General features: G+C 35.8%; 1 protein-coding gene across 1 annotated transcript in view; it reads left to right on the top strand.

Moving 5' to 3' along the window:
* Positions 1 to 15,038, top strand: part of LOC106111664 (homeobox protein MSH-B-like) — a 38,762-nt gene that overhangs the window by 7,852 nt on the left and 15,872 nt on the right. Inside the window, exon 3 of the mRNA XM_013293807.1 lies at positions 5,455 to 5,707. Coding sequence (XP_013149261.1) covers positions 5,455 to 5,707 — 253 coding nt within the window. The remainder of the gene's footprint in view (positions 1 to 5,454; positions 5,708 to 15,038) is intronic.

Here is a 15,038-nt window from a genome sequence, read left to right as displayed (position 1 = left end):
ACTGATGTTTGTGCTAAAAGCGATGTTTCAGACAAATGGTTGTCCATAAAACAGACGGCCGTTTGGAGCGTAAACAATATGTCCTGCGGCAATCGTTCCTCCCAAATTCAAAACATCGATATAACCATCAAAAATCCCACACGCGCGCAAAAATAAACAACCGATTCCTCGAAGTTCGCGACGGGGTGGCTTCCGAAATATGTCCTGACGGAAACGATTCCATTGTCTCTTTGGCACGTTCCAAATTACATCTTATTTCCTTGCGATTAAATTCAATTTTCAATTTGACATTTTCGAACATAAACTTGTTTGGTTGCGAAAAGGCTAACAGGCTATAAACCAGCAAAGTTGTAAATCAGAGTCAATTAGACGAAAGAGTTGCGGCCGCGTCGTGTTTATATTTAGCGGGGTAATAATATTAATACAAGTCGATGAGTCCGTGTGTTTAAGAATCGTTCACGTCGAGTAATTGGGACTTTACGGGCGACTCCGCAGCTGGTGATTTCGTCTTTAAAATTAATGGACGATTGTGTAAACTATCGATTTTAATACGTTTCAGACGTAACGGTCGCATTAACTTTTATTAATAGATTAAGTACAATGTAGAAGAAATAAACACACGCTAAATTGTAGTTCGCAGACTTTATGGTGATAGTTTTGCTTTTATTGTACGGTGGCGTCAATCAAATATGTTAGGAACGAAGGAGTAAATAATAAAATAGTATTCAAGATAGAGTCAATAGAATATTTCATTTATTTTATTAACAACAATACACCTTGTAATTTTGTTAATTAAAATTTACAATTGATTGCATCACGTGGGATTGGAAGGGATAAACAACGTCTATTACTGAGTATAATAATCTGGGGTCGACAATCTTTGACGCATTATTGTAGAATCTACATTTGCAATATGTATAGTTCCTTGATACTTCAATCTATAATATAACGTCTGACATATTCCTTAATGACCGCATTCGCATCCTACCTCCGGGCACATTACACTCTGAGTAATGATCTACATACAGCTATTAGTCAATCGACGTAATTACATTTCTGAGTATCTGTGACCGTCTCTAGTCCATTCCAGCGCAGCGTCCCCATTGCCGATACTTAGTACTAATAGAGATCGTCCGCACGCGTCGTGGATTTATCATCTGTTAGCACACCGTCGAGCTAATTTAAATCCTAATCGGTCGTGATATGGCCATACGCAAGGCAGTCTTCGCGGTAATAAGGTATCTGATAACTAGGGTGGATATGCGATTAAAATAAAGATTATTGCGAAAAAACTACAAAGTCTAGAAGACGCGTAAACAGTTGAGAGTCATTTGTGGGATATTTCCATTTGTATGTTAAATATATATTTGTATGTAATCATTTAAAAATTGCAGCATTTATTATAGTAAAGATATTACAGCTTCTTACTTATTCACAAATTCTACTGTAATTAAAAATTAAATAAAACCTGAACATTAAGCACTCCTCAAACAACAATTAAGACTGTCCTATGAATTATTACAGCGTTGTCACCCGCGTGTCGCAGCTGTGCACGTCCGCTAGGGCTGGCGATGTATTTTTAGCGATCGAATTTATTTGTATGAATACGAGTGCAGTGGCAGTACTGCAAGTGGTGGCTTATTGCGTCAATAGATCGCGAACTGATGCCTTTCAGTAGGGCTGTCGAAATATTGTTATTTTTATAATTTTGAAACCCAGAAAGTTACAATTTATAATTTTGTTTTCGAATATTAAAGTGACAAAGCTTTCTGAATATTACCTAGTCATAGAGTACTTACATAAATAAAAGTGTTGAAAACGAATTAAAGAAGATATGACTATAAAAGTGACTACTTTACTATATACGGTATTGTTGTAAAACTTTATTAAGTACTAGCATATTGGGTTATAAAATATTTGTAATATAGATACGTTTTACGTGGTGGCAACCCTAATGTACGGCGACGTTTGCTCTCCCTATCATCTGTCCCCAGTCCGTCATCTGCCTTATTGAGATTACACTCAGCGCCAACTTTAGCGTCGCATACCTCGCCTCGCCTCGCACCATAACGTCATTGCTATCTCGAAAAGCTTTGACAAATTTGATGCATTGGCAATAAATACTATTTTTTTAAACTACTTTCTACTTTATCGTCTTCTAGTTCTGAGTTTTATCAATTATTCTTATATAAAATTTTCCTTTCCTTTCACGCGTAAATGTTTCAGATACGGCGAAAGGTTTTAGCGCGTAGTAATTACATGTATGCCAGTTTATAAAATCTACATTTGCAATCGGCTTCTTAGCTATATTAGCTTTTAGTATATTAGCATTTGTCTATAATGAAATCAGATATTAAAGTATGATGGAGTTGTAAAGTGCTTAGTTTATTAATTGTTCTCACCTGGCATCTGGAATAGGGCAAGTGCCAAGCAATTGACAACTGGCAACGATTGGCAAGTGGCAGGCGCGGGCAAGTAATGAGGGCGGTTGGCTCAGACACGACTCGCTAATTCTATACAAATTGCTTTTGTTGCCGCTGTCTGCTTTACTTTATTGATATTGACACTGCGATTACCGAGAAATTTAGCAAGGATGTTTTAAGTTAAGGGCAAAACAATTGTCTCTTTGATACACATTATAATAGATATCGGAGAGCTTTTATCAGACTGCGCCTAGTATTGTATCATATCTCTGATGTGTTTTCTGTCTGTATTCACATTATCTAATAGAGTTTTGTCTAAGTAAGTAATATTTAAACTTCAAAAAAACAAATCCAAAAGTGGTCTTAAAAGCATTTCGTCACATTGGATCGTTAATCGAGGGGCAACTCAAAACCGCAATAAAATTGAGTGGAACAAAGACATTGCGGACGTTCTAATCGTGCGTTAGCGCATTGATTTACAGCTCCTGCCGACCCCGCGACGAGGGAGATTAATGCCCGCGCGCCCCGGGGACCTAAGCCGCAATTAAATCTAAATCGGCACTTATTCAACTAATATTAGACGGCCTGTTGGCTTACGAGGCATGAACTTACAAATAAGAAGAAATGGGTATACCTTGCCGAACATGCTCAACGTTATAGATTTTCATTTAAAACAATTTATTTTAATTACGTAGATATCTACTTTATAAAAATATCGTGCTAGATGATTAAAATTTTACCTTCATTTCTTTGTTTATTCTAGTTTGTACCGTAACAATAATATTTTACTATGATTGGTTCACATGTCGTTTACTTGCAGCAAATATACTGATTTAATCAGCGTATATCGTCACGTACTGTTCCTTCTCTGTCAAATAAATAAATCACAAGATATATTAATACCTTATCCCTAGTTGTCATAAACAACAGAACAGTTTCATTATTTTATATTTGCTTTATTACTGTGTTTTCTGTATTATTAAATTGAATAAAGGATATCGAAATAATTAGTGCTATGTTGATGTCTCTGTCAAGATTGGTTGGTTTTCGTTCATGCTATGAAACTAAATTAAACAATGCAATTGTGTCAATAGACACTTCATAAGTGGTCTGATAGAAACTACAGGGGGTTGTTATGGATCTAAAATTGTTATGGCGCCTCTTTGGTAATCGTGAATGATAAATTAATCAAGTTAAACAATAGTCCAATAAAATACATCGACCATCGTAATGATAGAAGGAACACAACTGGTGTAATCAAAACGTGTGTTAAATCTCCATTAATTTAACTACATGAGGACGGTAATGGCGGCCATCGGTCAATCGACACGGAATTACTCAATATTTTGTTTGGTGCGATGCGTTAACGGCGCGGTAAATCGCCTGTCAGTAAAGTATCGCTTTGATGCCGCGGCCGTAATTCACGGCCCGCACGTCTGTGGCCGCCTTTATGGCGTGGATAATGCTGCAGTGACTACGACTGGAAAAATCAACATAAATCCACTTATAGCGACTTACAACATTCTTATAAGCGATTTAAATAAGACGATAATAATGCTGAATGTGGGTAGACGTTTTCCTTGCACTTTAATATAACAGTGAATTCTTTTAATTATTGAATTCTAAAATAAAACTTTAATGTCCTTTATTTACTATTTTTATTTAGAAAACTAAAAAGCATAATACAATACAGCATAAAGTGATGAATTAAAATATCAGGACTGTCCGCTTTTTAATGAATATTTTGGCGTGCCTAGTGAATAGAGCAGTTGGTGTCGCGCGATGTTTGTAGAGGCGCGATTCATTACACTTCGCGTCGTGCGACGTGCGCTTGTTTGACTTGCTGCCCACATTACAAGCATCGTAATGGGCCACGCTTTTTAGCGCGTGCTTTAATTTTTATTACGTTCTATATGAAGAGTTTTATAACAGTATCTAGGATAATTTTGTTATATTCTACCTAACTGGTGACACTAAAGGCTGTCGTTTGTCGTAGTTATTTAAATTTACTTTCGTCTTTCTCATGCCATAGCTACCTAAATGAGTTCGTTGAAGCAACAGAATATTTCCTGCAAAATGGCAAGATAAACAATCGAGCCGCGAACATTCCGCCCTACTAAACCTGGGACATCCGCTGCTAATCCCGCCAGCTGGTGCGCGTCCCACCGACCCATCCCGCTATGCTGGCGTGATCTCTATAATATATTCTTCTTGTTCAATTTTAAATTTTTAATTTGATGTATGCCATAGTTTTCGTTTAATTACCGAAGTTTTACTGCAACTACAGGTCCATAAATTTTTAGAGGACACTGTGTTCTTGTCCCTTCCTTCAACTTCTGCAGTTGGGTCGACAGACTTAGTCTATCTGCTTGTTTATTTGATTGTGATTATATCTAAGAAGGCATTAACAAATTGAACAAAGACAATCGTGAGGTCGGCTGTGCCATTGTGAATCTGTCGCCGAGAGAGAGCTGAGGCACGCTTGCCATTGTAATTAATACGCGGTGTTACGCGCACGTCGCCGCCTCGCTACCATTGTACGGCACAACTAGAGGACATGGTCATAAGCGGAGCGGACAAGAATTATAAATAAGCGTCTGTGTCGCTGATAGTTAAGTTACGTGGAAGCTACCATTAACACGGTCATAAGACGGTTCCGATAACGGAAGTAGTTTTATATCTATACCTATCTAGATTCTCTGTGGGATTATTTTAAGTTGTAAAATAATAAATTTAAATTTATAATCTAATAGTAAAAAAGTAATTGTATCGAATTTTATGTATACTCAACCTTACGCATACACAAAAAGTGCACGCATAAAGTGATCTCGGTGTTCTCACGTGCCGACTGATTGTTCTCGCGAGCATGCCGCTCGTTATACAATGCTACGGGTCATGACCACTTTGGCAATCGCTTAGCAATAGCTCATCAATCATTAAATAATAAAGCATATAGGACGTAGAAATCAAATCTCAACGGATTAGTTGTAACATATTGTTGTCGATGTTTTGCTATTAAGTATAAATACAGTATTCTTCCAGATCCTTCAAAGTTGATCAAGAGAAAGAAATCGACGGAGGATGTGAGGTCACCTCTCGGCGGGGAAGGGTCACTGACCAGCGAGGAAGGGGAGGACACAGGCGCGGGGAGGCGGAAGAAGGCGCGAACTACTTTCACCGGCCGTCAGATCTTCGAGCTGGAGAAGCTGTTCGAGGTGAAGAAGTACCTCTCGTCTGGCGAGAGAGCGGATATGGCCAAGTTGCTCAATGTTACGGAAACTCAGGTATGTTTTTTTTCATACTCTCTCTCCGTTCCCGTGGAATTAGTAGAGTAGTCTATGGGTTCTTTCAGACTATCTTCTACAATTATGACAATCATCGAGATACGTTTAGTCGTTTAGGCTAGAAACTCTAACAACATCCATCTATCTATACCTAATATTAGTAAGATGTAAATTTCCATTACCTAAAGACTTGTATAAAAACATCTTTCAAAACATATTTATAGATGTCACTCAGTAAATGAATCATAGTTTGTAAGGCGATGTACAGTTTGTATTCGACATCACTAATTACTTAATGGGTCATCACCTCGCGGTCGCCTTCCCCGAAATCTACGACGAAATTAAACACTTTCGCCGTAACCCACACGTCGTCTGTTATTCTTCAAATGAATGGTGCAATTGACAACAGATAGCGGAGACGTTTACTGTTAAAAAATTCAGACAAAGTTACAATTTCCATTGAAATTTATTTAAAAGAAAACTAGTTGTTGCTCGCGACTTATTCCTCGTGGATTAAAAAAATATATAAACAATCGGTCCAGTAATTTTTGAGTTATTTTAATACGAGTATAAACGTTTATTTTGTCTGTATTGTCTTAAATTTATGAAATGTTTGTGATAGAAACCAAATTTCGGGGTACTAGGTTAACCTTGTTGATTATGACTTACTATACGGCTTATAGTAACACGTAATATACGGCTGTGACTTGTCAATAAATTTAAAATGTATCAAAGACGCTGTTTCCTATAACTTAGGCTAGAAATTATGTCTTAAGCGAGATAATTATACTATCAGCAAGGTGGCGGGATGAAGAGAGAGGGGCGTCCCCCGCGACGTCACGTGACGGGGCACATATGGTGTCACTAATTAAAACTGAGTCGTTTTACAATACGCGACACGTCCGCCCCTTTAAGTTGTAAAGACCAGCTTGTAGATAACGTCACAGGTCATACCGGAGTAGAATTAGTGGCTCATATTTCACTAGAAATTGTCTATACGAATAATGTAATAAATTGTAAAAATAACAACAGAAATGCACTTATTGGTTAAACGTAACATTTAACGTAATATATTATTTATTTATTACTACTGATTTTTTTTTCGTTATTTAATCAACGACTTGGTTATTATTTGTGAAACTATTATCTTACTTACTTTTTGTAACAGCATCTATTTTTGTTAATGGTCGTGTCGTCTCCGTGTCGTGATATCTAATTGGAACTTTCGATCTGTTTGTTGAACAGTATATTCTTAGGATCTAGCTAAACACACTAATTGCTTCACGCCTCACATATTAATCAGTGTTATTTATGAAAACCTTAATGTATGTACATTTTACGGTGTAAAAGACATTGGTGTATTTTAGCTATATTATTTAGTATAATAATTTAAAAAATTAATAAATCAAAATCTTTAGACACAAATTGCACTATAATTTAATTGAAAATATAACATGACCCTTATCTCTTGATTGCTTGTGTTAAAAAGTAAAAAAAACGCCGACCACTTAACCCGATGTCGTTAGTCATTTGTCCTGCAGTGAGTCCGCACTGTCGAGACTTGTACGGTACAAGGTTTGATTCTCAGATAAGACAGTTATTGCTTGAGAAAAACAAAGATGAATAAAGAAAGTAGTTATAGAAACATAATCCCGTAATCCAGAGAGGTAGGCAGGCAAGTACTGTTGTAGTATCTTGTTACGAACGTAAATTTGTTCTAGATTTCTTAAAATCAGGTAACTTTATTTGTAATTATCGGAAAGTTCCTAACCGTGTGCTAACATTGGACGTGTTAATGAGACAGAAATGACGAGTCAGCAAAAAATATATCGTGCTGTAGGATGGTTTGTATAATAGTAAATAATATTACGTTACTTTTGTGAATATATCTTGTTGTTAATTTTTAATCAACAAGTGAGCAAAGTTGCTTATTTAATTTATATTAAATGTTAGATTTGTATGCGTTATCAATTTTGATTCACAATATCCAGAAGTGGACGAAGTCAGATATTATTATTTACTTCGATACCTAATATTTCAGGGTATCAGTAAGCCTCGACAGTAACTATTAACGTAAAATATTTTTTCTTTTATAATTATTCTATTCAAACCACGGAACCTCTGAATTTACCCCTAACAGATACCACTGAGTCTATGGATGTATTTGTTATGCGTATTAACGTTCGGTGTGAACGCGCCCCACGATCGTGTAAAGTGGCGGCTCTCCGCACTAATTGACGGACCACTTTAACAAACTATACGCAACCAAATATTCACTTTGAATACATAGCAATAGAGTGCTTTATTCTCTGAACTGTTCGAATACTGTTCTTTTTGTTGTGATTGAAAGTCACGTTGAGGATTTTTACTCGATATACAGGGAGTTCCTTTTCTAATACATATTGAATTATTGTGTCTTTAAACATTTTCTGACCAGTTATTTTAACAAATTTTACTGTCATAAATATTGTTTTTTTAATTTTAGACATTTATTCGATTGTTTATTTAATAGCACAAAACTTAAAAACAATCATACTTATAGTATAAAAGGCCCTACTAAATAATATTGTTAATTTTTTTTACCATTTAAATTTTCTCAACTATGTTAATTGTTCAAACAAACACAATATTATTCATTTCTTATTGTTATATTAAGAAGGTAAAATCATTTTTAAAATGCCAATTTCAGAACATACTGTATATGTGTGTTCGCACCATATGTCATCCGTTGGTTTTTGCCGTCCCCCGCCGCGCCTGCGCATCCCGATGTCGAATTAAAAACAAGATCCCTCCGTCACTAACTGAGATATAAGATAACAGCAGTAACCATAATCTAGTAAAGATAAATCTATATCTACACTATTATAATAAAGCGTAAACACACACTTCTTTGTTGCCTAAGATGTCAGCAATTATAGCATATTTTTGAATAATTATTTTCTTAATAAAAAGTCCTACACTTACGTCACGCTTTAGGCTATATAATGTGGGAAAGAGACTATAAGTTGCTGCCAATATCAAGCAAGCAAGGTTGCCATGCTTTGACATCATGTCATGTCATTTTTACATTTGCAATTGATAATTTGACAAATGTAAACAATGAAATAAAGTCTGTATAATTTTGTGCGGATGAAGTCGCATGGAAACAGCTAGTTCGTGATAAATTACAACAGCTAGGTTTATCTTACTAATATTGTAAATTCGAGAGTTTAGATGGATGGATGTTTGTCAATCAGCTTAAACAGCTGTACGAATCTCCATTAAAGACAGATGTAGTATAGAACGTTATCTATACATATGCTACTTAATTTAATTCCGTGGACAGAGTCACGGGAGACAGCTAATATATTTTATGTCTTTATTGTCTTTATATGTAAACGTTATCATAATTAACGGTGTAAATTAACTTACCCCTGCTCAGCTTTCAAGCGATTTAACAAGCGTATTTCATAGATAAATTACAACGTACACTGAGCGACACAGATTCTGCAACGTTACACAGAAATGGAAACTAAAAGGCACCTTAATCGCATTAAACAAGGTATATAATTGTATGTTGCAATCTACAATAAACCGATTTATATGTGTATATTAACACAAATAGACACGCTTTGAGCATCGCGCTTATTAGCTTGATTTCCGATTGTGTACTTTTTGTTATTGGTATAAGGTTCACACTCGAAAGAGTATGCTGTTGTGAATATTGAATTTGCTGTCTACGCGAGTGAACACAACTTTGCTCAGGGTTACCAAGTAACCGTGGCAACCTGTAATGTGAGGGAAACACTTTATCGTTTAGTTGACAGAACGACTATTATCGTATGTTAAATTCGATTTAAAACACTTTTTTAAAAATGCATTATGTCGTCTTGAATATATATAGCAAACTTAACTATGTATACTTATTTTTTGTACTTTTTGGTTCGTACATTTAACAAGCGACTTCCTCTTGCAACTCAATTTTCGCGAAATAATAAAAAAACATAATTAGTATGTGTTTTTTCAGACTGTGACCGAATCCATCAAAACTTTCGCATTTATAATATTAATAAAATTTTCAAAGTTTAATTTTCTAAGAAATCTCATTAAAACTCGATGAGGAACATTATAATTATCGAAAAAAAAGAGAAAATGAGTTTCATTTTGTCAGAGATATCGACTATCGAGTATATCGGATTGATACGATGATGTTAATAGCGTCAGTGTCGGAGGCGGTGCGGGCGGCGGCCATTAATGTTTGACGGATGACGGACATCAAACACGCCGCCTCATTAGACGCGGAATACCGCGATCTCGTTTAGCACACGTTTGGGAGATTTCGGTATTTTAAAATTATTTATTGAAATAAATTAAAAGATCGAATATCACACGCTACATTAAAAACAATATGATTTTCTTACATTATTAAATTATATTGATTTAGCTTAAAATAAGAACTTATTACTACCAAGTTATGTACTAAGTATTAATTAATTAATGATATAATGAAGTATAAAAAATAAACCACAATACGTTGTACCAAAACGAAGTATCGTGGAAGGGAAGCCGCCAGCGAAAGCAGCTATTAACCAAACATAATTAATTTAAATTATCTCCCAGGAGCGTTGAAAAAACCTCCCGCGGGGAAGACGAAAAAAGACGTTTTAATTTTAGGAAGCCATCCGGGTCCCTTAATAAATCCCTTTTTGATTTACTCCCTATTATTGTAGCCGTATTCCACTAGATGGCACGGGATGTGGTTTTTTATAAGTCCCATTTTATTGTATAGAGGATTAAGACAGTCTCTAATGACTTTGTTTAACAACCGGTTCTTTGAATAAATAATGTTAATCGTTTTAATGAATCTTAATGATTTGTTTAACTAATACGAATATAAATCAAATGTAAAATCTCCGACTATTTTAATTATGTCTTGATATATTGCCGGCTTCTTTCTGACACCGCAAAGGTATTTCAATATTGTTTTCAAACATAACGTTTTTGATGGAAAACATAATCTGTTATGATAGTAACATATCAAAACTTTCCTCCTTTAGACGTTAAAGGGATTTGAACCCGATTTTATTTGTTACTAGCTGTTCCCATGCGGCTTCATCTGTTGAAATTGTGAAAACTTTATTTTATTGTTTACATTTCTCAAATTATTAATAGCAAGTGTCAAAATGACATGACATGCAAACCTTGACAATCTTGCTTCCTTGATGTTGGCAGCAATTTATGGTCTCTTTCCCACATCAGGGTTTTTATCCAAATATTTATCCCCTAAGTTTAATGGCGGGAAAATATATAGCCTAAAGCGTGATGTAAGTGCTGGGCTTTTTATTAAAAAAAGAATTATTCAAAAATAATTCATTATTAATAGAATCTAGTCTTACTACGATATCTTACCATCCCACCCATGGAATGCGAATGAACCGACATAATTAATAAAAAAATGAACTAAAAACTGGCCGTTTAAATGGTTACTAATTAAAAAGCTAAAAGAGAGACGCGGAGAGGCTGGCAGCGGCCCAGCTCGGCGGGACCGATGCATCCACAGCACCCCGCACCCCTCGCCCCACCCCTCGGGGAAGATTTATTAAAGTCAAAACTCGGCCCACCGACTAATTGCTTCTATTTGCTAACGAATCGAAAACGGTTTTCTTTTTAACGAAAAATAGACCAACGAAGATGTACCGATTTCTTTAAGCATAGTCTAAAATATAACTATTCTCGTTAAAGTTAACCTAAATCACTCACATATTCTCCAGGCGTTTAACCTTTGGTATATCCTTTTATTTGCTACTTAATAAAGTCATAAGCTTTAATTTCCTACTCAAACTCTGAGAGGAGAGGGGGAGGTGAAGGGGGAGGCAGGAATCACACAAATAAACAATCAAATAAAATCACGTAGAACACTCATCGACTACTTATGCTAATGCAAACTTATGACTGCATTATATTAAACGAATGTGTACCCTTATTGTTTAATGTATAAAGCTCAATTTCCCTTGAATTGAAGTAAGTGAGTGGTAAAGTATTGTTGTTAGTTTAAGCGCTCGGTGGCGTGTTAGTGTTGGGCGAGCGTTTGTCGATGTTTACGTTAGTAATTACTGCGTAATGGTGCGGCCCGACCGCTTTGAAATGTTCCTCGAAAACGTTTGATGCTTTAATTGGTCCGTGAAGATGGACTAATAGCTTGTCTTGTTTGTTATCCCCACTGATGTAAGGGGAAGAGGAAATCAACTGATCGTGCCTTAATTGATATGTAAATGGGAACAGTAATTTTAGTCTGTTGTTGTTTTTTTACAATCAAAGAACTGTACAACGTAGCTTTTAATTTTATCTTAATTCGAAAACTTCTGCAGCAGAAGTGTTTATAAATAAAAAAAATATCGATATTGGCACACCTCTATCAATTTCAAAACACCACCGTTCACTTCGGAATCTCGTAAAGCATATTCCACATTCCCTCATTGCGAAACGAGACAAAACACTCACAACATGGGTGATAAAAAGAGACAAAGCAACAGGATGATGTACGCTTTTATGAACAATATAATGGTTTAAATTGGTCCTTTAATAAGAAACGGCCGATGTCATAAAATGTCTCGAGTGGCGCTGTCAGTTGGAGACGCATTACTTTACGATCGTTTTATTTCGATTCAACCGGCCAAATTACATTGACCCCCGATACCTTCCACTTTCCACTTTCCTTGTTAATATTCTGATTACAGTGGAAGTCGGTAAATGCCTAATTATGTTTGTCGTGTCGGGACTATAAAACAATAATGCCTTTGACTGGAATTTGAAATTCAATGAGGCAACGTTGGGGTACAGTTATGCTCGGAAGAGATTAACTTCGATATATTTATTTTAGATGCAAAAATAAGGTTTTTCTACAGTTGGTAAATGGCCAGTATTAATTGGCGGAAGAGAATAAAGCATCAGTTTGCATAGGACGTAAGAGTTACAAAATGAAACTGTAAAAATATTGCTAGACGCTTTTTAAGTTACATAAACACGAATATAACTAAGAGCTATTATCACCAAAATACATCAAATACAATTTATTTCGGTGGCAATAAATCTGTGCTTCAAACACAACACGACGCTTTCCAATATAAATAGAAATGGCTATAACTGTACACAGAAATTTGCATCCTTTGACAACTGTGTAGCAATTTTCTAGCAGACTGTACCTAAATAGAGACCTAGCCCATTTCGCGCCAATTATATCTTGTGTCAGATACACCCGGCAAATACGATCAACTAATCCCGATATAAATTTAAACTCTATTAGCTTGTGATACAGTTGATTTTCCTTTGAGATATAACCTCTCGATGGTTTTGATACTAAGCGAGCATTAGTTGTTGTCATAGAGAATGAGCTCTTAATTGTAGCTGTTAGGGTTGTAAATTGATTGGGGGGAGATCAAAGAGCAAGGTTCATGTCGTTATATGACGTACTCCACAATAACACGCCGATGGTCGGAAATGAGCGTTAAGGGGAAGCTGCTTTGAGCAATTGATTTTATTCATAAACTTAAGCCAATAAATTTAGAACTTTATCTGTGGCTAGTTAGTACTGAACTTTTGTGTAAGTACTAAGTAACGTGAGAGGTTTAAGTTTGTGTTATGTTATGCACCTTTAGACTACTAACAGAAGTTGGAAAAAATCTATACCTACCTGCAATCGTCCATACAAAAGTAAGACGTGTGAAAACAAAGATGTTTGGCAACTTTTGTGTACAAAATATATTTTTTCATCACCATATTTTCATGATTTTTTAAACAGCATTGCCTTAACAGCAATATTACGTTGACAAATATGATTCTCCATCGAGTATTTAACGCGTTGTGCAGCGATTGGCCGCGCGGGACAGCGCGAGGACAGTCTGCAGGGCTGACAGGAATTAACACTTTATTGATCACTTTATATTTGTATCTTATAAATAAATTTAGTTCTTACTATGAATGCTTATAAAATACTAACACAATTAAAGTAAAACGTAAAAGTGGACAATGAGAACAAGTTACCTTTGCATTTGCAATTTATTTTACGTTACCATAACATTAATAAGATGAAATATGTAGAAGATAATACCTTACTATTACTGTTTATATGTAGAAATTTCCTATTCTAGTTCATTGTATTATGTTATGCCAGCCCTAAGTTGAGTCGCGTCCGGGGTAACGTCTGTGACTCACTCGCGTCTATTTCAACCGGCTGATTTACACCATGGCCGGATAATTCCCCCGGTATCAAAGACTGGCCGCGATTTATGCCTTGCTTTATACTAAATGCCTTTCTTTGCACCATTAACGACCACCGATGCGCATTATAGACGTGTTTGGGTTATTTTGATTCGTAAAACAATATATTATAGTACTTTGAAATCTTAGTTTGGCTTTGCTTTAAAATATAACGGAGGTATGGAACAAGGTATGTTTTTTTAAAAGGTGGCAAACGAGCAAGCGGCCTCCTGAATTCACCGAAATAGAAAGCGACCGCTGCCCATAAACATCCGCAATTGCAGATGCGTTGCCTACTCTTCATTGACGGAGGAGGAGACGCACATAAAGAGGACATTTCCTCCTCCACCGTCAAACCATTTTTCCTTCCCATCCTTTCCTCTTAAGAAAAGGGTGGAAAGGGAAAGAGACTAAAAATGTTAAAATAGTGTTTCGTTTATAATAAACGTTTAATACCTGAGTAATTAATTTTGGAATATAACATAAATATAATGGGTAGTGATTATTGACAAGGGATAAAAATCTCATTACCGTCTGTTCATCGTTGGTACAGTCGCAACCACAAGTCAAAATTTATTTATTAAAGATACTAATATGGATGAACAATATACTTGTATCTATACATATAATAAAATTTCAGTGTCTGTAATATCAAAAGAAAAATTCCAGATTTCGGGATTTTTTTTTGTCTTCTGTCTGTCTGTCCGCAAGCCGCGTTTGTTCCGGGTAATCTCCGAAACGGCTGGGCCGATTTCGACCGGACTTTCGCTGAAGGGTAGCTGACATAGATGGGCAAATTATAGGTTACTTTTTATTTTAATATTGCGAGGAAAAGTCGCGGGAAACACCTAGTTTTAAATAAATTAGTAAAGATATCTTTTGATTGACACATACATGCGTAAAATTATGTACTTCTGTATATCTTAATAGAAAAGGTTTATGTGATATTTTCAGTTGGCTCTTTTACGTAAGTTTCTGTGATTGTTACAGTAAGATAAATTTGTAACATATCGCTTATGTCGTTGACTGTACTAAGGATTCGCTGCGTATAATTTTCGATGATCCGTCTGATGTAGCATCGGTATCGTTAGGTTGG

Source organism: Papilio polytes, unplaced genomic scaffold (assembly GCF_000836215.1).
Source record: "Papilio polytes unplaced genomic scaffold, Ppol_1.0 DF824157.1, whole genome shotgun sequence".
In the NCBI taxonomy this organism is placed as follows: domain Eukaryota; kingdom Metazoa; phylum Arthropoda; class Insecta; order Lepidoptera; family Papilionidae; genus Papilio; species Papilio polytes.
The sequence above is the reverse complement of the archived record's forward strand: the minus strand, read 5'-3'. Positions and strand labels throughout refer to the sequence as shown.